The 25,376-nt window shown below is 37.9% G+C and overlaps 1 protein-coding gene across 2 annotated transcripts in view; it reads left to right on the top strand.

Moving 5' to 3' along the window:
* Positions 1-25,376, top strand: part of unc5db (unc-5 netrin receptor Db) — a 223,741-nt gene that overhangs the window by 182,253 nt on the left and 16,112 nt on the right. For both annotated transcript variants that reach the window (XM_088426309.1, XM_088426300.1), the window contains 3 exons: positions 689-860; positions 14,246-14,473; positions 20,563-20,712. In XM_088426309.1, coding sequence (XP_088282435.1) covers positions 689-860; positions 14,246-14,473; positions 20,563-20,712 — 550 coding nt within the window. The remainder of the gene's footprint in view (positions 1-688; positions 861-14,245; positions 14,474-20,562; positions 20,713-25,376) is intronic.

Below are 25,376 nucleotides of genomic sequence, written 5' to 3'. Positions count from 1 at the left end.
AATGCATCGCATTTTTAAAAAAAATCCATATTCCAAAGAGACGCGCTGTGAAGTTTTCCTGCATGGTAGACAGATGAGTTAACCCTAAACGCTCTTGCCACAGGCAATCCTCGAATGTAGAACGACTGGCTATCCCCATATATATATATATATATATATATATATATATATATATATATATATATATATATATATATATATATATGTATAGGCAGCATACTCCTTCAGGGGTCAGATACTTTTCACTGTTTTCAGCCTTGACGTTTTCATGAAATGCAGATGACTTAACTTAATAAACACAATATGATGTCAAACCTCTTTCATATTACCACTAACCGTTTGCTTTAATTCCCCCATTTCGCCCTTTTGGGTTTGAAAAGATTTTGCCACCCTGGCAAGATATACTCTATGTGCACCCCACCACACAGCACAATTTGGGTAATGTGCCGCTGTTTTTTTTAAGGATAAAAGATTCTCTGTTTTTTTTTCTTTTTTTTTAAATTTTTATGTGTTATCTAAGCTGAAAATAACTGTCATGTTCAATAAGCAGAATATGCATTGAATATGACATGCAAAAGACACGAGGTCAAACATAACGAACGTGCAGATATTTTTGTTGTTGTTGTTGTTTTTTTAATCCACTTAGTTTTTTTTTAAATCCACTGAACCTCTTTTTCATACTGTGTAGTGGCCATACACTGGAAGGCTGTGAAATCTTCTTGAGCCCTGAGGTGACGTATGGTCCTCCCAGTCTGGACCTGTCCTGCCCCGTGGTCATGACCATGGGTCACTGTGCCGAGGTTGACTCTGAGAACTGGAACATCCATCTCAAGAGGAGAACCCAGGATGGTAAATGGGAGGTAAGAACTGTAGCCACAAGTCAAAAAAAATTGGAAATTAATTTTGCTCCTTTTCGAATGTCTTTTCGATACAGGTGTTCCATTCTTTGTTTAGGGTTAGAAAGTTACCAGCACCACTACAGTAATCCTCTGGCTTTTGTGGGGGTTGTTCAAAACCAAACCCTCAATATGTGGACTCTGTGATCATGTATTAACATATTTTAATCACACGATTTATTGTGAGCATATACAGGATACAGGAAACTTTATCTTAACCAGGGACGGTTAGCAGGGTGCTCTAAGACCAGAGATTAGATCAATGCATGGAACTGCCTATGGGGCCTATTCGATTCAGAATTGATTTTCGATGCAAAACGATTGGATTCATTTACTTGCTACTACTTACTTAATGATTTCTGCTTCATTCTATATGTGCAAATAATAATCACACTATATGAGTCATTTTTGCAAAACAGAATAACTAAGGAGATGGTGTATTTTTTTAAAGTTTTGATTTGTATCGAGCATGCCTTTTATCCACAAAAATAGCTATGTTGACAACTTCTATTTTTTTAAGCTAACTGTAAACTAAATAGCTTTTATAGTATTACATAAGATCAAACAAAAAAAAGAACATTTTCATTTCATATTACCAAATATTATTATTTTATTAATATAGTAAGTAGTATTATTATATTTTTGAACTGTTGTCCAAATGAAAACAGTCGATATTTATCAGTACATTTATGATGAACAAGATATAAATACGAACTTTTTCAAGTGAACAGCCAAATTGATAGTACAGGTAAAGGTAAGGGGAAAATGTCGGGAGCATTATCAGTCACAATTGTTTGTATCTTATTATTTAGTACATAAGAAACAGTATTTTTATTCATTTGCACGTGATCAAAATACTGTAAACAACTCCACCAACTTGGGGAGAAATGAGGAGTCTGTTTAGATCATTTGAATCCACTAGGATTCTCTACTTCTATTATAGAGTAGTGTTGTTTGTATGCTGTAGAGTCCATTTACTGCCACCTATAGTCTGGGAGAATATCGTTTGACTGCTGGGAAAACCGCTCTAAGTATTAAGTGCTGTAAAATGTGTAAGTATAAACCAAGCTAGACTTTTCCTGCAGGCTTGTTTTAGTCGGATTGAATTTCAGTGCAAGACAAATGCAGAAAAAAATATTTGTATTATGCAACTTTTTTCTTCTTTTTTTTATGAGGAAATAAGAAAGAGGGAAAGGCTTCAATTCATGGATTTTTTTTCACACTGGGGAATTTTTTTGCACAAGCGTGTTTCGTTTTAGAGGAGTTTTACTACAAATATATATACAGCGGGCCCCCGTGTTACGAACTTAATCCGTTCAGCGGCTATGCTCGTAACTTGAATTGCTCGTATGACGGGCAATCCAAACCTATGTTAATTAATGAATGCGTGCAACACGTGAAAAAACATCACAACTTTATACATTAAAAATTAGTAACATAATCTACTGTACAGTAAAATTAAATAACATAAATATAGAAAGGAAAAATGACATTTACCTTTGGGGCGACGTGACTTGAGCTGGTGGTGGGTGGAGGCGGAGGGGAGCAGAGACGAACCCGCAGAATTACAGTACAGTAGATTATGTTACTAATTTTTAATGTATAAAGTTGTGATGTTTTTTCACGCGTTGCACGCATTCACTAATTAACATGGGTTTGGATTGCCCGTCATACGAGCATGCTCGAGTTACGAGCATAGCCGCTGAACGGATTAAGTACGTAACAAGGGGGCCCACTGTATATATATATATATATATATATATATATATATATATATATATATATATATATATATATATATATATATATATATATATATATATAGTGGGCCCCCGTGTTACGAACTCCTTCCAATCTATGTAGAGGGGTTTTTGCTGTTCATACTAAGTCTGATTTGATAAATAACAGATATACACGTTTTAAAATGTTATGATGTGATTCTAAATGGCATATACTATCAATACTTTTTGTTTGGGCCAAGATCCCTTCCACTTTCTTTATTTTGTTGCATTCACGACTCATGCAGAAAAGGCAAATGCACAAGTTAGCTGATGCATGTGTTTCAGGAATATTACTACAACATGTCCTTGTCCCTACATAGTGACACCAATATGCAAGTTTGCTGAGAAGCAAGGAAATATTCGTGAAAGGAAATAAAAACAAATTAGGCAACAGCTGCTGATGTTTTCACACCTCTCAACCATAATGATATCTGTTTGGGTTTATTTCAGACAATGAAGTCCATCTGTTTTTGCAGTCCCTGCAACTATGGTAAATAACTTCAGCAGCTGGAGGCATATTTTAAAAAGTTTTTGAAAGTATACAGCCAAGACCCACACAATCTTGTCTCAAGCAGTATATTTCAAGATCGTGCCAAAGATGCAGCTCATCGTACAAAGTCCACATATTTTTTATCACCCGTAGCTCAGGTCAGACCTCAGAATCCAGCGGGTATTTGGGCCATGGATGTCTTCAAATGAGCAGTTAGAGGCAACATGCCTAAAGTTATAGAAGTACAATAGCTGAGCTATTGACCAGTGGGGGTGAAAATATTGATCTTCACACCACGCAATTTTGAAATGCTTCACAACAATAAATCCCCTCACAGCGTTAATAAATGCCGTCTGGCTGTCTGTCGGCCCATCAGGTTTTTCGTCCAGTTTTCTACAAGTATGGCTAAGGGAAAAAAAAAGACTAACACTCAAGTTGTTCTATACTACAGTTCACTTGAAATGTACATTTGTAAACAATCTTTTTCAGGGTATTGTCATCTCAATGTAGCCAGATTTAAGATTTATTCTGCACACAAGGAAAAGTCTGTTTGATTTTTACCTGAATCAACTTTTAGTATTCTGAAATTCCATATTAACCTGACGGTAAGTTAGTTACTTAATATGTACATGTATGAAGAGAAAACGTAATTTATGTTATTTAATTTAATTTACTATATTTTTTTATAAATCTCACGCTGTTATCCACACAAATTTTGAAGATCATGGTTCAAATCTGTGCCTCCGTCTTCCTTTGTGGTGTTTGCATGCTCTCCACATTCAAAGATATGGTTGTCCATAGGTGTGAATATGAATGTTAATGGTCCTTTGTCTATACAGTGGTACTTCTACTTACGAACAAACAATATTGTCACTAGTAACAAGAGAAAACTCAAGATACGAAAGACGTTGTCGGCATATAATAGGAGACACGAGACACCAGCACTTGCGCCAACATGACTTAAATGTAATACGTAATCACATTTCTACAGTTTGTGATGCATTTTTAGAATTAATAATATGCCGGCTTACTGTGGTCTTTTTACTCTTCATCTTTCTACTTTTTTAATCTTTACTTGTTTCATCCACACTTCTCACCAACAGTTTACATCGTAGAACCAACAAGCATAAAATTGACAATAACTACGGCTAACATTGTACGTATTCACATAAAAACCACATATGTAACATACCACTTTGGGCTCTCATGTCTGACGTTCAAGTTGTTGGCACGTCATTAGGACTTCAGCAATGACATCACACAAAACACACTTTGCATGATCCCAAACTAAATGTAAGTAAACTTACATGCTCAAAATAATCCAACAAATAAATATTATTGCTCCTGTGAACTTGTAAATGATTCCTGGATCACTCGAAATCTAAAATAAAAAGCACAAATTAAATGTCCTAAAAAGGTGTCTCCCTCTGCACTCACCACCAATGCACCAGCACCACCTCGGAGCGTTTTTTATTGTTCTTTGCTTTACATATTTTGATTATTATGAACTAATGTAATATGTCTAAATTAATATTTATTACTGTTTTTGATGCTTTTTTTTATCATTTAAAGGGTTTGCGAGAATGTTGGGGGTCTTGGAACATATTAGACTATTTTACATCTAAAAAGTGTCTCTTATGAAAGATTCAAATTAAATTACTTCTGGAATGAACACATTTTGTAACGACGGTTACCACTAGTTACCATGTACCACTCTACCTCTATCGAGTATTTTTTTCAGAGAATTAAGTGTGATGTTTTATTAGATGCAGTAGCAATGATCTATTTCCAAAAAAAATAAAAAATAAAAATCTGAAAATATAATGCATTAGGCACACAGGGTTATAAGGTGCATTATTTTTGTGAAGCATTGTACGTCAAGAGTTGATTTTAATTGTACTGTGTATTTATTATAAATACTCAGCTTGCATTCTGTCCGACCACAGCATTAAGGACTATTTCCCCCATGTTTTTTTTATGTTTTTTTACACAAAAGCAAGAAGTATTTTAATTGTGGTTTGACAAATACATCGATACCTGCTCGAGATTACATTCAGACACAAATGAGAATTTGAACGTGAATGTGAATGTAAATAGGAAGGAATTTAGCTTTACGTTTATCTCTCGGTCCCATAGACCTCAATGATTTTCTCCCCGATAGAAATATTGGAAATGATTTGCTTGCATTCGGGCCGGCTGCAGCATTTGGCTCGTAAGGCTATTTCCTATTATTCTTAGGCGCAGAAGCAGGAAGTACGCAGTTCTATTTTTGCATGCTAAGCATTAGATGAGAATGTGAACGTAATAGGAAGGAATTTTAATAAACTACAACAAAGTGAAATGTTAATATCCATCCATACAATCCATAAATCATTCTGGATTATGTGGTGCACTGTCAATTCTAGGGGGAAAATCAGCAGATTTTATGTGTGTCTTATTGTCTGAAAAATAGAGTAAATCCTGCAATTGACTAGTGACCAGTCCATTGACTAGTGACCAGTCCATAGTCCTACAGTCAGTCCTACAGAGGCTCCAACAACTTTTGGAACCTGAGCTATGAGCCGTATGCAATGAAAGTTCCAGATGGTCATGTGACCGGTGAATTATGTGCCAGTTGTAAAAGACGAAGCTTTGTGTGAGAGCAGATTGATCCTGCCTTATGTTCCCTGTGTCCACAGGGTGACATCAGGGCACATAAAGTTAACGTCGTAGCAGGAGTATAATAAAGAAACAATTATAGCCAGTAATAGGCAGGAAGAGGCATGGTTGCTGTCAGTCAGAAGGGGCAATAGTAAGGGAATTACAATAGAGGGCATAAGGGGCTGTTAGACAGGGAAAATATCGATTAGGGGATCAAGAAAGATCCTGCACAATGAATTTAGACGTTCGCAGGATGTTAATGTGCTACTAGAGATTCTCTGTTTTCCTGCAATATATCAAAATGGGGCACAAGCAATCTGTACAGCTCAGCTGATATGTTACTTTTCTTGTCTGCATCGCTCTGTTTTCAAAAATAGCTTTGTTTGTCTTCGATTGATATTGCATACCTGAAGGCGTTTTATCCCTATGATATAAGAATATGTTGCCCTCTCTATCGAAACTGTATTTCATATCAATCCTAGTTAAGTCTTGTAGCATTTGTTTCCAACCCCACTAAGTCATAACAGGCAAAAACTCTCTGTCACTTTGAATTATTTTGTTATACAGAAAGCTGTAACCATCAGGATGATGCTAGCTGTGGAATGGAGTGAAAATAATGAGGAGAAAAAAAATCAGTCAGACTGCAATGTAAATGTAAATGGGACAGAAAAGTTTTTGAAAGCCACACACAGGTCAGAATAATGAATACTGCAGGTTTGCCTCTGGCTGTTGTGGTGGTTGTCAGCACTTAAAAGAGCTTGTTATTTAGAGAAAGTCTGCTCACTCCATTGTCTGTTCTTGGTGCAAATATTATTTTCTGAATGCAGAAATGGAAGCTTCATGGAACATTTAAGAGCTGCTGCATCACTTTGATGCATTATCTAAAATATATAGGTCTTTGGGCTCGTTTATAGCCTGAATACTGTGATGAGACTTTTCACTGGAGCCAGTTTGACATACAACAGAAAGATAGGTACAAAGAGCCGGTGTGAGCAAAAAATGTTACATTGATTTTCACATAACTTTATTATTGATATGACTGCATACAATGATACTGACTAGTCAGTTTGTGGTAATGCAGTATACTCCTTTTATGTGATTTCCACTTGGTCTCCTCTTGGGAGTTTGTTTGTAATATGTAAATAAGTAACAAATCATGAAATGAGAATAATTGTGTTTTACTTTTGACAGCCATTGCAATTCTACTTAAAGACAAAGTTGTGCGCCGGTGCTGCTGCTCCTCAAGTTCGAAGGGCAAATGTATGAGCAAAGGTGGGCATTCTATCTTTCAGTGAGGGACCCCCGTTTTGCTGACAACTGATGGGAAACTTTGAACAACTGACAAAGTACCATCAAAAGCAGGTTTTTCATCCGTCACCGAAATAGTCACAAAGCGGGTACCGATGTACCTTGAAGTTGACAGTCTGTCATTGACAGTCCCATTGACAACCTATGGAAACACGCGCCAAATGGCTTTAAGGCTTTAAGCAGAGCGGAGGAGGTTCTCTTTGTCCTCTGACAGAAAAAAGGAAGTTTAAACATAGCTAGTCAAGCTGGTGACCTACCTGTGTTTGTGTTGACCACTACCTATTTATCCAAGTCGGCACCTTTTTTAGGTTGTTCCAGCCAATAAAGAGGGGATCACTCAAACTCCAAGGCTTCATTAGGAAGCTGTGGAATTGATTCCTCCGATATGGTATGCACCTTTTGAAGATGAATGAATTAGGTTACTTTACACTAGTAGTCCAATGGATAATAGATTTTTTAATGTTTTTATTTTTTGTCATGGGATGGAGTTGTGCCTGTAGAGGCATGCAGGCGGAAGGGAGTTAAACATTTATGGTTTGCGTTTTCATCTATGTTTTTTAGGGAAATACAGTAGTTTCAAAATGTGATGAAATCATTCATCCATCCATTTTATAGAGCCACTTATCCTCACAAGGGTTGCAGGCTTGCCGGTGCCTATCCCAGCTGGCTTCGGGCAGTATGCGGGGTACACCCTGAACTGGTTGCCAGCCAATTGCAGGGCACACAGAGATGATCAACCATTTACAGTACACACTAAGGACAATTTAATATATTCAATACACCTGCCATGTATGTTTTTGGCGTGTGGGAGGAAGCCGGAGAACCCATGCGGGCTTGGGGAGAACATGCAAACTCCACAAAGGAGGGCCGGAGCCAGCTGGATTTGAACTCAACTGTGAGGCAGACGTGCTAACCACTGCAACACCAACCTGCCTGGTATTAAAACATACACATTTTTATTATTAAAAAGCACTTTTTCTCACAAAATGGTAACATTACCACCATTTTTTTTAACATCACATTTTTTAAAGTTTTTTTGTATTTTGTTATGTTTTCATTTAGACTCAGGTTTAGTATTTTTTTAATAATATTGCCTGAGGAGGAGCTGTGACCTAGCTTTTCATGGAAAATACTTGTGTGTGTCTATTCCCATTTGTTTGACAATTTTGGGGGGCTTAATTTGTGTGTGTGTGTTTTTTTTTCTTTTCCCCCCGCTTGCATTGTTATTGGGTGCCATTTGAATATTATATTTGCAGTATTCTCTTGATTCTGGCCTGGTCTCAGTTCACTGCAAATAGTGGCAGCCTACTGTAACTGTATGCGATAGAGCAGAGGTCACCAATGTGACCCACATGGACACCAGGTAGCCCCCAAGAATCACATGAGTAGCTCACAGGCTCTTTTGCAAACAGCTTTCAAGTGATAGAACATTAAACATACATTTACATGTTTATATTTACATTGATTTACATGTTTACTATAGCTGTTTCTTCATTGCTGTGAAAAATCATTAGCATGATTGGGTGTTCAAATAAAGGGACATACCATTAATTAAACTATGAGAATAAATAATGAAAGATACTTGAAGCAGATTTGTAATTTCATAAGTGTTCAAACTGGCCCTTCATACACTCGCCCTTTGTGCCAAGAAGCAGCAAAAGTGCATGAGAGAAAGAAAGAGAGAGAAGAAAGGTTTTTAAAATGTATGATACAGTACCTGCAAATACTTTGCACCATTAAAATTAATGCCATGCCAAAATTCAGCATACCCACCATAGAGGATCTCTTAGCTCTCCCAGCGTTATCATGATCTTCATATTATGGTGTAGTAAGATGTGTTTATGAGGGAGCTAGAAAGCCCATGTTCAAACTGTAAGCTATGCAAAAGAGGAATTTTTACTTTACCATTGTGATCAAGCACCAACTTGTCCACGCTGAGCTAAAATGTTGTCCTTTTTACATCAACAACTCCATTGACTTTACACTGGGCAAAAACAATAAAGAAATAAATTGAAGTGCTGCAGTAAATGGAACTCGGTACCATTTTCAATTTCAATACAGGATATGTATTGGATGGTATCAGAGAGCGCAGTACAATTAAGCACACACAGTATAGTACATGCGGATGAGAAGAAAAACAGTTTTGCTGCCTGCCATGTGTGTGGCAAATACGTCAGTCTTTTTATCAGTATCTTATCTTATCATAAATGTACTACTTTTGTGTAGTTTCCTGACGAAAGACATTTTTTATGTTTAGTCATAAGCATAGAGACCAAAAATGTCTTGCAGAGAATGGTCATTTGTTAGGTACAGTTTTATGTATTATAGTAAAAATAAATAAATAATGCAATCCTTTGTATTGTAGTTTTGTCTATGGGAAAACTTAATGTTCAAGCGGATGATAAAATAGGACCTCATAAAAAGCACAAATATTGGAGCTCAGGTCAGTGACCAGCGCCAAGTGAGTAGTAGATGTTTGTTGTCCTGCATAGTTACTTCTAATAAGACTGGATGGTCCACTGCTTTTCATCTTTTTTACAAGAGAAAAAATAATGCTTCTCAGGCATCAGTCAAGAGAACAATATTTGTTCTCACAGCACCCATTACATTGCATAGACCACATAAGATCTTATAAAACATTTGACGATAGTCAAATTTTTAAGAACTTGCTAGGATTTAAAAGTACAGAATGAAACAAAGCTCAAAATAAGTGATTCAAATTTGCATTTTGCGCCTTAAACACATTGAAACACAAAACAGAGTGGCGTGGCATCATTGTGGCAGCTTCAGAGCTGACAATATGTTACGCAAACCTTAAATTTAACTCATTACTCTTTAGCGCTGTTAATGTTCCAAATTTTGAAATAAAATTAAGCCATTGAGGACTTAAGTTTTCTCATATTTTTTCACTACATTCTCTCTCTGCGAGACTTTGGAGGGGAGAAGTGCAGCAGAACTGGTGGGTGCCTCATGACCAAGGAGGCCATGGTTGGTGATGTGCCCTGTGTGTAAATGTGCCTGTTTTTGCACCAATCTGAAACATATTACCAAGATGTAAATATGAGGTGTTGATGGGCTGTGCAATTAGCAGCTCAAATTAGCAGCTAATTGCTGCCTTTGTTAAGGAAAGAGCCGCTCATCACACATTGCATATATCAGCGGCTTGCAACATCATTGGCTCAGCGTAGTTAACAGTTATTTTGACAGCTTTCGTTAGCCTGTTTTACCGATTACTATTTACCACAAAATATTTGTACCGCAGTAATTCCTTGTTTTTCACGGTTAATGCGGTCCAAAAACCCACAGAGAAAGCTGCGAAGGAGGACCATACCTCCACCCCCCCAGGAATTTTCATACATTTCTATGTGGGAATCAGAATTTTTTAAATGGGAAAAGTATTTATCCATCCATCCATCTTCGACCGCTGTGTTCCGGGGTCGGGTCGCGGGAGCAGCACCTTGAGCAAGGAAGCCAAGACTTCCCTCTCCCCGGCCACTTCGTCTAGCTCCTCTGGAAGGATCCCCAGGCACTCCCAGGCCAGGTCAGACGAGAGACATAGTCCCTCCAGCATGTCCTTGGTCGTCCCCTGAGCCTCCTTCCTGTGGGACATGCCTGAAACACCTCATCCTAACCAGATGCCAAAACCACCTCAACTGGCTCCTCTCAATGCGGAGGAGCAGAGGCTCAATGCTGAGCCCCTGTCAGATGACCAAGCTTCTCAACCCTATCTCTAAGGGAGAGCCCAGAGACCCTGTGGAGGAAACTCATTTCGGCCGCTTGTATCCGGGATCTTGTTCTTTCAGTCATGACACACAACTCATGACACTAGGTGAGTGCAGGAACGTAGATCAACCGGTAAATAAAGAGCTTTGCCTTTCGGCTCAGCTCTTTCTTCACCACGACAGACCGGTGCAGAGTCTGCATTACAGCAGACGCCGCACCGATCCGCCTGTTGATCACTCGTCAACACATTCACTCGTGACCAAGACCCCGAGATACATGAACTCCTCGACTTGGGGCAGGACCTCATCCCCAACCCAGAGAGGGCATTTCACCCTTTTCCGGCTGAGGACCATGATCTCAAATTTGGAGGTGCTGATCTTCATCCCAGCCGCTTCACACTCGGCTGCGAACTGCTCCAATGAGAGTTGGAGGTCACCACATCATCTGCAGAAAGCAGAGATGAAATGCTAAGGCTCCCAAACCGGACCCCCTCAACGCTTCGACTGCACCTAGAAAGTCTGTCCATAAAAGTAATGAACAGAATCGGTGACAAAGGGCAGCCTTGGCGGAGTCCAACCCTCACCGGAAACAAATTTGTCTTACTGCCTGAAATGCCAAACTCTTCGGTCGTACAGGGACCAAACACGCCGTATCGGGGCGTCCGGTACCCCATACTCTCAAAGTACCCCACAGAGATCCCCGAGGGACACAGTCAAACGCCTTCTCCAAGTCCACGAAGCACATGTAGACTGGTTGGGCGAACTCCCATGCACCCTCAAGGATCCTGCCAAGGGTGTAGAGCTGGTCCACTGTTCCATGGCCGGGACGAAAACAACCCTGCACCTTCCGAATCCGAGACCGACCCTCCTCTCCAGCACCCCTGAATAGACCTACCGGGGAGGTTGAGGAGTGTGATTACCCTGTAGTATATGAATATGAAAAGTATTTATACTTTACATATTTGAGACAAAGCATACTGTAGTACACATACAGTATTTACTTAATTACTGCATTATTAAATCTTATACAGTAACTGTACTGTCATCCCTTCCCATTTCCAGCCTTTGGAGTCAGGGAACGTGGGGTTTGACAAGTTGCTCTCGGGTTAAAGCACTCGGATGTTAAACTAAATGAAGCCTGTAGCTGACCAAACATAATGATAAACAGAGTTTACGCTTGAAATTACAATTTATTACCAAAGATAATAGTATCCCAAAGCTTTCTTTCATCCTCTTCCGCTCTCTTTCAGCCACGCTTGTCTGTTATCTTCAGTCTGAGATTGAGAGGATGACATGTACTTTTCTCTACTGACTGACCAGGAAATCAGTCAATCAGCTCACGGACAGTCCAACAAGACACGGGCATTTGTACAAGACACATGATTGGCTCTCAACCTTTTATAATTATTTGGTATTTCAAGTGTAAACTGCTTGTTATCATGTTTGGTCAGCTACAGGCTTCACTTTAGTTTGACGTCCCAGCTCGTCCATCCCCCCTCCCCCACACGTTCTCCGACTTCAGCCAAGGCATGGAAAGGAGAAAGTATACGAGTACAGTGACTTTATACGGGTTAATAACGCCCATAAAGTGTCCATGGCATGTGCATTTAGAGTTAACTCGTCTGTCTGGCATGCAGGGAACCTTCACAGCACTTCTCTCTGTGATATCACTTTTTTTCATGAAAAAAAATATCCGCGATGCACTGCGGGGGTGATAGGTAAGCTGCGAAGTGGCGGGGATCACAGAATATGTTTCCCACCAATTGAAAACGGTGAAATAGAAAAAATATATATATTTTTCAAAAGAAAAACATTTGGTTCTTTATAAGGTGAAATGTAAAAAAAAAAAGAAAAAAAAAGTGCCTATCCGACTATATATTTTTCGAATTTTCAGTATGATACCCTAATTCTGACCCATTCTATACATGCTGCCTAACATTCAACCACCCAATTTCATGTTCATGTTTTTCTTGTTTTCCAAAATCCCTTGGATGAACCTGGAAAAAACTGCTCCCCCAAAACTATTTGATCCTCAGACTCATTAACTGATTAGTAAAATAGCTCCTCACGGAAAAAAAGTCAGAGCCCTAAAACCGTTTGTTCTACCAATAAATTGTTGTACTGTGATTTCCCTGTAATTATAGAGTGAATAATTGCCATTATCATTCAAATCCAGGTTGGTTGAGGACACCTATAAGTATTTTGATATTTGTTTGCTTCTTACACATGAAAACAAATGCTGGGTGCATTGTAATGTTGGAATGGAAAAAGCTCTGGTATAAACAATCTCCTCTCTTCTGTTGGAAATAATGAAGTGCTTAGAATGCTGTTGTCTCATAAATAAAACACGGTTTTGCTCATAGTGACTTTTTTGTGGTATGCTATGTACAAACATCTTTACTACGGTAGAGTATGTCTTTTTTTGTTCCCCTGAGATTGTTCAGCAACTGTGTGGTGAACAATCTGATCCAAACATCTGTTACGGTGTTTTAAAAAGAATTCAACCCATAATGCGTTCATTTAGTCAATGCTTCTCTTGGCATGAATATTTTATGTCGTATGTGTTGCTTTGAATTTAACAAAATACAAATGCAAGGGTGTTGAAGGAGTTTTATAAGGAGATTCATTTCCTCTTCACTTTTCCTCTTCACAAGCCTTAATGTTGTGGATGATTAAAATTGATTTTCTTCATCTTGGAAGATTTTTAGATGTTTGCTTTCTAAAACTTCATTGTCGCATTTGGCAACATTAATTTTATAGCTGAGACTAATTCAAGTTATTAATGGTCGATAAGTCGATATCTTAAAAGAGAGAATGCTCATGTTTTGACTGCAATGGCATTAGTTTGTAAGTGTCAGTCTAAACATGGTCATGCAAACATAAAGAATATTTATTTCAAGACATGACATAGTGTGGCTCACTTGTTTTTGTAGTCACGCATACACAGTTCATTTGCTTCCAGTTCTAGCACCGGAACAAAAACCTTGTGGAATTAAAAGATTACCTGCCCTTGACTGAAAATTACTTAATTATTTTCCCCACTATTGTTTGAGTGTGTGTTTTAACTAAAAAATACATAAAATAAAAAACAAAAAGTGCAGATTATAAAGGATGAATCAATGTAAATAAAAATGTGATTTCAACTATGTACATTTTGTGATGAAATTATTGAATGTGTATTTTTAAAATTCTGGGTAAATAGATCACAGTCAAATTATATACTCATAAACTTCCTGGTAACTGACCCTTGTTGAGGCATTCCAAAATTCCTGTTTAGTGATTAAGACAGTGATATTAAATTATTATTTGAAAATTACATGCAAATTATAATGTGGACAAGGTTCCTGACATGATGAAAAAGTAACTTTCAAAAGAATTAAGCTACAATGTTCTCTTCTTGTATTCTAGGAGGTGATGTTAGTGGAGGATGAGTCCACTTCTTGTTACTGCCTAATGGACACCACAAGCTGCCATCTGCTGCTCAACCAGCCAGGTTCATACGCCCTTGTGGGTGAGCCCCAGACGCAGGCCGCCATCAAGAGACTGAAGCTGGCTCTGTTTGGTAACATGGAGGGCACTTCCATGAATTACAGCCTGCGGGTGTACTGTGTGGATGATACGCCACATGCCTTTCAGGTGCGGTAACACAAAATGTTATTGTGCACATCCATTGTACAAAGAATTGGTAGAAACTGTTTAGGAAAGATCACGTTCAGATCCAGCCCTATGGGTGGCGCTGTTTACACGCACCCATTTTCACAAGTCAAAAACACTTTTTGTCTATCCTACACGTGTCAGTTTAAAGGTGCAAATTCAGGTCCATAGCTTGCTAGGTGTTTTTTGTTGTTTAATATCTCAAAATAAAATGATATAGCATTAATGACTGCTACATGAGGTGTTTTGATGTGGTAAAAAAACAGTCAACAAGAGCTAACGTTCACATTTATTTATATGGAGGCTATTGAATGAGGAGTGTCTTTGGAGCACCCTTCTTTGTATTCTAAGATTCAAAGTTCTTTCAGCGGGGCCTCATTTTTTATAAACCAATAACGGAGAGAAGAAATTACTTTTATGAGTAAACTTTGGTTGATGTAAAATACAGTGGTACATATATAGTATATATAGTGGTATATAGTGGTACCTACCGACGTTTTAAATAGTGTTGAGCCTCATGTGGTTGTTTATGATGCTCTGGACGGTTGCCACAGGGATACCAAACCCTGGAAAGCTTGGAAATGGCCGAGTAACCCTTTCTTTTGCTTTGGGCGCACAGATTCTAACACAGGTCCTCCTGCAGGTCTTCATGACCATGATGTCCAGAAGCGCAGTATGACATTTTTGTTGAGATATTGGCAGGGGTATGAATGATTTTGAACATAACATTTTCTGCAGATCTATCAATATCACATTTACATTAAGAATCTCTTGAATAATGTATGTATTCATTTGTTTGTTGGTCACATATGACTCCCAACGAAACTAAGAAAAATCACTTGTTTTGTCACAAACACAAAAAAGCCACAAAATTCACAAGGGTATGTTTAATTTTGAGGACAAGTTTGATATGGTCAATGCGATTTTGATGTAAATAGCCTAATCCGTTCCAACACTGCCCAAAAAGGCTTCTAAACCCTTAAAATGATATCATTATTATTATTATTGTATGAATGTAGTTCATTTGCCAACCCTGAGATTACGCTGGTATATTAAGGGTGCATGCAGAGAACTTTGTTGAAGTCATTTTATTTGTATGTTTTTGTTTTACATTTCCAGTGATCTGAGCATCATTTACAGGAGCAATAATATTTTGGAGGGGAGAATTTTGAGCATATAAGTATACAGTGATCCCCCCCTACTTCGCGAAGTCTGAAACCCGCAAAGTAGGGTATCAGTTCCTAGATTTCTATGTACGCCTCAATATAGCTGCAGTAACCATACACAATCCTTTTTTTTTGTATTTTTGGCGTATTTCATTTCCTTTCTCCTATTATTTAACATTACATTATACTTATTAACATTATTAACAGTATTGTATATTCATTAAATAACTAATATTACTTAGTTTGTTGAGAATTTATTCTCAGGACTGGTTATCTGCACCAAGACTCCGGTGAAAGAGTACGCAAGTCATCTCGTTGAACTTCACATTTATTTTGGCTCATGTATGGTGTATCATGTAGTATCTGTTGAATAATAAATCAACAACAATCTTAAAGTCAGTAAACTAACATATTAACACCTAATCTATGAATTTACTGTATTTTTAGCCGACATTAGCGGGTTAGCAACAATTAACAACTTCTAACTATAAAGTGCAACCTCTACACAAACGAACACATAAACAGAATAAACACTCATCGCTTACTAAACGTAGGTAGTAGCGTGCGTTATCAACATAAATTATAATAAATTATTAATATGAGCTTACGTTGTCATAACGAGCCAAATGACGCGCAGAGAACGTAAAAACAGGAAACGGAAATGCAACGCGACCCGACAAATTAAAAGCATGCATTTTAAAATAAGATTTTAAAAAACGTCACGAACTCTAACGCTTGAAGAATTCTTAACATAGTTATTAACTAATATTACTTCGTTATTTGATGAATACAGTACTGTATAATGTACTTTTTTGCTTTTTTCAATTTTTGTACATTTTTGCACATTTTTTAAAAGATTTCTTAATTTGAAATATTTTTAATTTTTCCTGGAAAAAAACGCGAAGTACTGAGACCGTGATATCTGAGACCACAAAGTAGGAGGGATCACTGTAATATATAAGTGAAGTACTTACATGGCAGAAGTACATACATGGTACTTACACAATACCATTGAATAGAAGATGTGTCCATTTTTGTACTTTTTTCCCCGGTATGCTTTCGCAAATCCCCTCACACGTTTGGGATACCCTGGGGTGGCAGGACTGTAGCAAAAGTCACATGTAAGAATCCAGCCAATCCAGGAGGCCAAGTGTTCTCAGATCACCTTAATTACAGACCTATGTATGCATTCAACTATGTTTACATACAAATCAACGTACACATTTTTACTTTCATTCCGCATTGGGGCTTCAGCTGCGCATTTGTGGATTTCTGTCCCGCATTTGTGACTCTCGTTACACGTTTGTAATTTTTTGTTGCGCATTTGTGAATCTCGTTATGCATTTGTAATGTCAGTCATGCATTTGTGGTCTCGTTGCACATTTGTGGTTCTCGTTGCACATTCGTGACTTTGGTTACACATTTGTGGAATTAAATACACATTTGTGGGTTGAAATACGCATTTGTGAATTGAAATATGCATTTGTGATTTTGATTACACATTTGTGAAGTGAAATTTGCATTCGTAAATACTGAATCTTTCGTAACAAGAGACGGTCATAAATCGAGGTACAACTGTAATTACTCTCTCTGTTCAGGGGTAATTCAACTCTTCTACATTCCAAGTGCAATGATTCAATATGATTTGATGCAGTCACATCTTTTAACGCAAACCTAAATCTCAGATCCATAACATTTTATGTCGCACCCATATTAAATACTGTACGCTATCTATTCTGTCAACCAGGGAACATTTTGCTTGAATGCCAAGCTTGGATGCTGCTTAATAATCAGTAACTAATTGGTAAGTTTACTCGGGCGTGGGAAATGTATCAATGGAAAAGGAAACGATTCTTCCACTGTTTACGTAACAGCTCGACAGATTTGACACTGAGACAAAGCATTCGGTAGTAGAGTATCAGTTGTAGTCAAACGTTAATCTGTACTTATTTTGTTATCATGTTGACTTGATTTGTCATTCAGCAACCTAAATTAAAGGCATTTTAAGCATTGAGCTCCCTTAAGTGAACATCTGGGAAATCACGTTCCTCATGATCCCTTGAGAAAAATGACTAAACAGGAGAGCTCAGCCCTGTGACTCATTGTTCCATTCACCATTCTGTCATGTCACAGCCATCATGAGCAGGTGGCTTTCGAAATTTGGTTTATGGCTTCCAAGCAGATGCCAGACGTGCGCGCATCCCTTGGGTTCTTGTCTGCCTAACAGCCTGCCTCTGTTGCCCACAACAGAGACAAGCTTTTCAGAATCATACACTGCTTTGTGTTTCTACGCAAAGACCAATCTGATATGAATATACAACTGCCATTCAGATTGTTGGCCAACCTGGTTCAAATATGATTGTCACTAGATGATCGGTTCTGTTATTTTGTATTTTTAATCTTCTTCTATTCTTCTATTATTTGCCTCAATACATTTAAATAATTATTGTGTTTCCATTTGTTTGTTTTTTGGATTTGTTCATTGTATTCTGTATTCTAATATAAATAGCATGTATGGGTCGTTGCATGTAAGAAAAATATGCTTCCTGCCATTTTGTGGCTTAATTATCAGGCAACCACCCAATTTCAATCAATTTCAATCATTAGCACATTTGATTATGTGATAATTGAAAGAGACAATTATTTTTTTTTTTATTATTATTTGGTAGGAAGGTTTCAAAGCCTAAAGTATACAACACTAATATATACCGGTATTGAGACCCACTTAATCAAGTAAATCTATGACTTTACTTCCTCTTTCATCCTCATCACAAAACAAAACCGAGACCTCGACTGTTATTTGCTCATACTGCTTTAGATTATGTTCAGTAGGTCCTGATGAATCACATAATACATGGTCGAAAGAATTGGGTCAGAGGTAAAAAAAATAGTTGGTGGTCATACAATCATTATCATATCAAATCATTATCAAATACCATTGAACCAATTTCTTATCCGTCCATGTACAGAAATTTGTTAGGAGGATTAAAGCTGTGTAAAAAAAAAAAAAAAAAAAGAAAAAGCTTTTTCTTGTGTGTGTGTGCATGTGTGTGTGTGCGTGCGTGTGTGGTGGTGGGGTATTACATGTACCAGGGTTATCACACGTAAACACTTGGAAACCGCTTTCAACTCGACCGTTTATCGCTGTCTGCATCCCCACCCCCACACCCCCTTCCACACACACATATAACAGATGGCGTAAAGTGCTTTTTCAATTATAATAAATACAATAAGAATAGGAACCACAGTGTTAAAGGCCTGCACAAGTGAAAAAGAAATCATACAGAGCATCACACATATACAACAGCATCTCCTAAACATAGCGCCCAGAAGTGGAAGGAAAAACTCAAAAATCTCATCTGGGGAAAATGAGAAAGCTTCAGAAGGGACCACAAGTCGGAGGAGCTCCCTTCCAGGCTCAACAGGTAGCACTTGACCAAAGTTTAGTCTACTTTCAGCCACCAAATTATGAAGTGCACCAAAGGCATGTAAAAGAAGCCCTCGGTCCACTGCCAAATCTCCAATCACGCTAAACTAGGCTTGCGCTGATACAATAAGCAAGACGTGCCAGTTGATCGAATATATGCTGTCTATGAAAATAGATTGCTTCATTTCTTCTTGACAGTTTCAGATATGTTCATACAAGTGATCACATCAAACATATTCGTATGTTTTACAAAGAAAAAACACAGAAAATATGCAATGACCAATTTTATCAAGATCTCACTTTTTTTGTGGTTTGCCTATTAATTGTGTACTGTCTGTCCATTCACATGACAATTTGTAATGTGCCTCAAGCAGATTGTCCAAAACAAATATATACACTCCCCTAGATATTACACCGTGTTCATGTGCAAGCTTTCAAATTGAGTGACCTTACATCAGTTATATTTGTTTGCCATCATTGAGATACTCAGGTAGAGACAGGCCAGACATTAAATCATCCCAGTGGGACTCTCAACAGTGAAGATAAATGCTCACCTGCAAGCGACAACAAAAGTAATTTGTAGTCGTCACATTCAATTTGGGAAACAGATGGTTGCCATTGACGCACATGTAAATGTAAATGTTATAACACCATCAAATACTTACTTACTTTTGCTGTGTTAAGTATTCTAAATGTGACAAATACAGAGATGTATGCAACTTACATTTTTTTGCTGGTCTGACAGTCATCATTCATCAGAGCCCCGCCCCCTTACCGTCATTGGCGGTCCGTCATATTTTCAAGCCAAACTAAATTGTAATTGTCAGTTCCTCGGTGTATTCCTGTCCAACCTTCCACCACAAGTAGAGGGCGACATTTTTTTCTGGTCCATCACTCGTCAGGTGCTGCACTATGCCTGTCAGTACTCACACTAATTATTTTTTCTGTTTTAGTACTTACACACAAAGTTAACAGCTTATCTGCAGTTCTACTGTTACACTGCAATTGAAACATAATGCAGTAATATAAGTGTAACACAAAATTTAAACCGGCCGAGGGGTTTACCCCTAGGCTATAAATACCAGCATGTTTAATCCCCCACATTGAGACATGCAGGGGACAGGAGTGCAATTTCTCATGCTTTACGTGACATTTATAACTTTCTGCTCGACAACTATAGAAGACGGTTTCATTAACATTTGTCTAAATTACATCTGTCACATACACTACAAGTAAAACAAAGTGTTGCTGAGGTTGAATTGATTATTCATTAAAGAAAAGACCTGTCAGTCACTTCTTGCCAACACATTTCAATGTTTTCATAGCAATAAGTGGAGTAGATCAATAAAGGGTTAGCAACAGGTATCTGCTCAGATGCAAAACATGTCTCCTATTTTCTGTTACACTGATAGTTTCTGATACTGTATCTTTACTACTTACACCTTTCTTTTAACTTTCCCTTTCCATTTGCCATTCAGGGAGTGGTAGCGGCAGAGAAGAGCAGAGGGGGTCAGCTTCTCGAAGAGCCAAAGATGCTGCCTTTTAGAGCAAACAATTTCAGCCTGCAGGTGTCTATCCAGGATGTTCCCCAGTTCTCGTGGAGCATCAAACCCTTTACAACCTGTCAGGTAATGATAGGTGTAACTTACAAATACAAGAATATACAAATAATTCTCAAATCCAGAATTACACGCTTCTACTTGTGCTGGCTGCTAACTCCTGCAAGCTTGGCACTTCAGAACCCAAAAAATACAGAATGCTCTAGACCAGGGGTATCAAACTCATTTTGGCTCAGGTGTCGCATGAAGGAAAATCAATCCTCAACGCGGAGGTCCCCAACCACCCGTCCGTGATACTGGTCCATGATACGGGGTTCCAACTGATACGGGGCCTCACGAATAAGTTAAACAAGTAAGAAACAGGTGTTTTCGGGAAGGACAAAAGTCAAGAGATACAGTGTGTGACGAGCTTAGAACTTTGAAGAAAAGGAAAGCTTTTAGCAGGCAATATCAGGAGTGCTACTTGAAATAATGACAATGATATTTCTCAGGATCTTTCTAAGGACTTCGTAGCCAAAAAGGACCTACAAATCACAAACAATTACTGATAATTATATGTAGATTTTTGCTCAGCAACTGGCCTTGTCCCAATTAGCTCCCAAGTAGCAGGGGACAGCTATAAATGCTTTACATTGTCAAAAATTAAATAAAAAAAAGAAAAGAAAAGAAAAAAAAAACTCCACACCTCCTCAGTGGAAGGGAGTCCAAACCCTCTTAAGAGAGCTGCTACCAGAGTCCAAGTTGTCTAATTAGAATCTCTTGGCCCCACACACCAGCCAGCCTCCTTCTCTGCCAGAGACATTCCATGTCCCAAGATCTAGCTTCTGTAGCTGGGGATCGTTATGAAAAGGTCCCCGCCCCTGGATATCCCAAGAGCAAGCTTCTGTAGCCGGGGATCAGTGCACCAAGGGGTCGTCGCCACTGGCCTTCGCCCAACTCACTTTACGCATGATACCTTCTTTGGTGCATATATATATATATATATATATATATATATATATATATATATATATATATATATATATATATATATATATATATATTATAAACACACACACCTTGGCCTTAAACAAAAAGCTAAACTTCACAGTCTTAATTTCCATCCATCAATCCATCCATTTTCTTTCTTAGCTTGTGTTATCACAAGGGTCGTGGGCTTGCTGGTGCTAATGCCAGCTCTCTTTAGGCAGCAGGCGGGGTACACCCTGATCTGGTTGTCAGCCAATACTGGGCACACAGATGAACAGTCTTTATTTGAATGAACCAAATTAAGTAGATGAGATTGACTGACGAACAATCCATCATCACAGACAAACTGCCCATGTCTGTATAAATTGCCAACGATGTGGCATTATCTCTATTTTAATGGTCTAATACAGGCATGTCCAAACCCAGTCCTCGAGGGCCACCTATCCGGCATGTTTTGGAGGTTTCTGTCCTCCTAACACATCTGATTCAAATGATAAGCTCATCAGCAAGCTCAGCGGAAGCCTGACAACAAACCTGATCATTTGAATCAGCTGCATTGGATGACGGAAACATCAAAAACATGCAGGATAGGTGGCCCTCGAGGACCGGCTTTGGACACGCCTGATCTAATACATTTGTTAAGGACAGTTTGTTTCGGTAAGTATTGTCTCGTGGCTGCAATGCAGGACCAGTTTTATAATTTCGCTTCATAAAATGTAGTTTGAAAAGTAATGAATGAGCAAAATGCAAACTCTCAAGATTTCATAGCAGAGGTCTGACAAACAAAAAACTGCCAGCTGTTTTTTTTTGCACATTCACTGTCACATCTGTTTGTCAGCAACTCACTCAGCAGGTGTTATTTCCTGTTGTCGTCTTCTGAGTGTAATCAAACTCAATGCCATCAAAAGAAACAATGGAAGTGCAATAGGGGGTGGGGGGTGGGGGGGCAATAACGTATATAAAGTGCAGATAAAATATGACATCACCATTAATGACACATCAAACTAAGGCTGTCAGTGTCTCTCTCTCTCTCTCTCTCTCTCTCTCTCTCTCTCTCTCTCTCTCTCTCTCTCTCTCTCTCTCTCTTCAATTTCAAACATCACTATAACTCTGTTACTTAGGGAAGACCCATATGCAAGAATTATATATCTTAAACATAAACATAACGTCAGTTAGATGCAAATGAGTACCAGTGCAAAACATTTGCATATGCCAGTGCCCCTGGGGGTTGCGAATGACCCTAGCCAAAAGACTTTGTTTTTGTCAAGTGAAGTGTGATTGCAATAAAATAAGTATTTCTTTTTTTTTTTTTTAATAATTTCAGGCACATTGATGCACTTTGGTTATTTTTTCTTTTTTAGATGAATCTGTAACCCGTGTAAATTCTCTAAAATAAATAACCGTTGTTGAAAGTTGATTTATATTGCTTTATTTATTTTGTCACTGTTAACAAATATATAGGTTTATGTATACCCATATACATTTTATAGATAATATTCTTAAGGAATTACTTAGCACAATTAATTAGCACAGACAAAAATGCTAACAAGCTAAATGCATAAAAGGCACCCCTATATAACGTGCAGAAGATGGAAAAAAAAAAAAAACATTAGCTAATATGTTATCCATACTCACACGTTGTTGGATCAACAATCAAACTAATTTTGGGCTTATCATAAATGACAACATTCCTACAAAAAAATAAAGTTTATAAACACTCATGGGCCAGATTTGAAAGAAACAGAACGACATGTGACTGCTCTCAAATGAAGTCACGCCGTCCTTCCTCACTACAAGCTTTAATATCAACTGCGGCCAGGGCGGCACCAAAAAATAAAGATCTAGCTAAATAAAAAACACATAAACATAAATCACAGATCTATAACTGTTAAAGGATGAACTAAATCAGTTATAAAATACCCTTATTTTGGGTGCAGCCCATGCAACCCGGTACCAGTGGATCCACGCACCAGTACTGGGCAGCATACTGGTGGTTGGGGACCTCTGATATAAAGGATGAATACTTTCAAGCATTACCAAGTTGTCTGTAAACAACAAATTATCATTTAAAAAAAAAACAGACGGATATCTGTGCAACTAGTGAAACTGGCAACTGGGAAAATTATCAGAAAATACCATGTAAATATACATTGCATTTTTGCTTTTTTTTTTTCGTTAAACAGTACAGATTTGGCCGTATTTTTTGTTAAACTCACCCCCTTTCACTTTTCTGGGATGTGACGAGCCAATATTGTCAATATTGTGTTGTAATGAGACGACTTACACTTGTGAAGGCGCTGGGTGCACCCGTGCGAGGTGCATGTACAAACCTTTTGTGGCACCTCACATATCTCACTGATATACTTACCACATGCACCAAACCAGCAGCCACATTTTATCAACACAAGTCAAATTGAGTTTTAGCATGCTTTTGGTTGCTTGGTTGTTAATTTACAAAGTAGAACCCTGTACACAACAGAACTCCAGAGAAGTGAGCAGTCCATTGGATTGTCCATCTGTCCATCACTTACAGGGCGGATGATTGTTTTGCCAAGGAATGACAATAAACCTAAGAAACAAAAGATGAACTAAAGCTTGGATAAGGCGTAGTCTAATATATAAATGTACTAGAGAAGTCTAATTCAGGGGTTCTGAAACAAGCCAAACATAAGTGTGATTTTTATTCAGCAACATATTCAATTTGACAACAAATATATTTGTTATTTTTCAGCTATACTGAAGTTTAGAAAATAGAAATTGCAAATTGCATGCCTCCTTATAACAAACCAGGTCAAAAGGTTGCTGCCAATTATTTAGTTCAAAAATAAAACATTATAAAATAAAATGCTAATTTAGCTTTGCTGGCTTCATCGTCTCGTTAGCAAGCAACTGGAGACACAAAACAGATTTGGACAAATACAAAACTTATTACATGTTAAAAAATCTATTATAAATATATTGGTTCAATTGATTTCTCTATTGAAGAGTCACAAATACTTTCACAATTTAATATCAAGTAAATGAAATGAACACAATTATATTTTTTTGGGGCGGAGAAGGATCAATAACCCAATATTCTGTCCTCCCTATACTGTATGTTCCAATGGCTTCTATCGAGGTAGAACATGTCCCACATGTTTTCCAGTTTTCTCTCCTCAATACCAGTGATTAAAACCATTAGCTCATCATCAAGCTCTGCTGGAGCTGGAAAATAATCCTAATCATTAGAATCAGGTGTGTTTGAGAGAGGAAACTGGAAAAAATGCAGGACACTGGCCCTTGAGGACCGGAATTTCCCACCCATGGTGTGACTCTTCTTTGATTTAGTTGTGTTAGTAATACAGCTCTCACTCATTCATAATGTAAAACCGTAAAGAAAAGAAAATACTGTACACCAAACATAACTCAGGTAAGTCCGATATGCAAAATTATATATCCTAAAAAGTGTACACAAATTCTGTAGATTAAATCAATCATATAATTGAAGAACAAATGATATTCCTTTCAATACAAAACGTTAATTAGATGCACACGAGAATGATTATCATTGCAAAATATTTGCAAATGCTAACATTTCCCAAGAGGAAAGACCAAGCACAAAAGAAAATGCTAATGTGCTCAACACATACCAGGCAACACTGTATAACAGTATATAACATGCTAAAGATAAAAACTAACATTAGCTAGCATGTTATCTACAGTCACAAGTAGGACCGACAAACAACTAATTTTGGGCATATTAGCTTAAATGACACAATTCCAAT

The sequence above is a fragment of the Hippichthys cyanospilos genome, chromosome 1 (genome assembly GCF_059441005.1).
Source record: "Hippichthys cyanospilos isolate Australia breed blue-spotted pipefish chromosome 1, RoL_Hcya_1.0, whole genome shotgun sequence".
Taxonomy (NCBI): Eukaryota; Metazoa; Chordata; class Actinopteri; order Syngnathiformes; family Syngnathidae; genus Hippichthys; species Hippichthys cyanospilos.
This window is presented reverse-complemented; position numbering and strand designations above follow the sequence as displayed.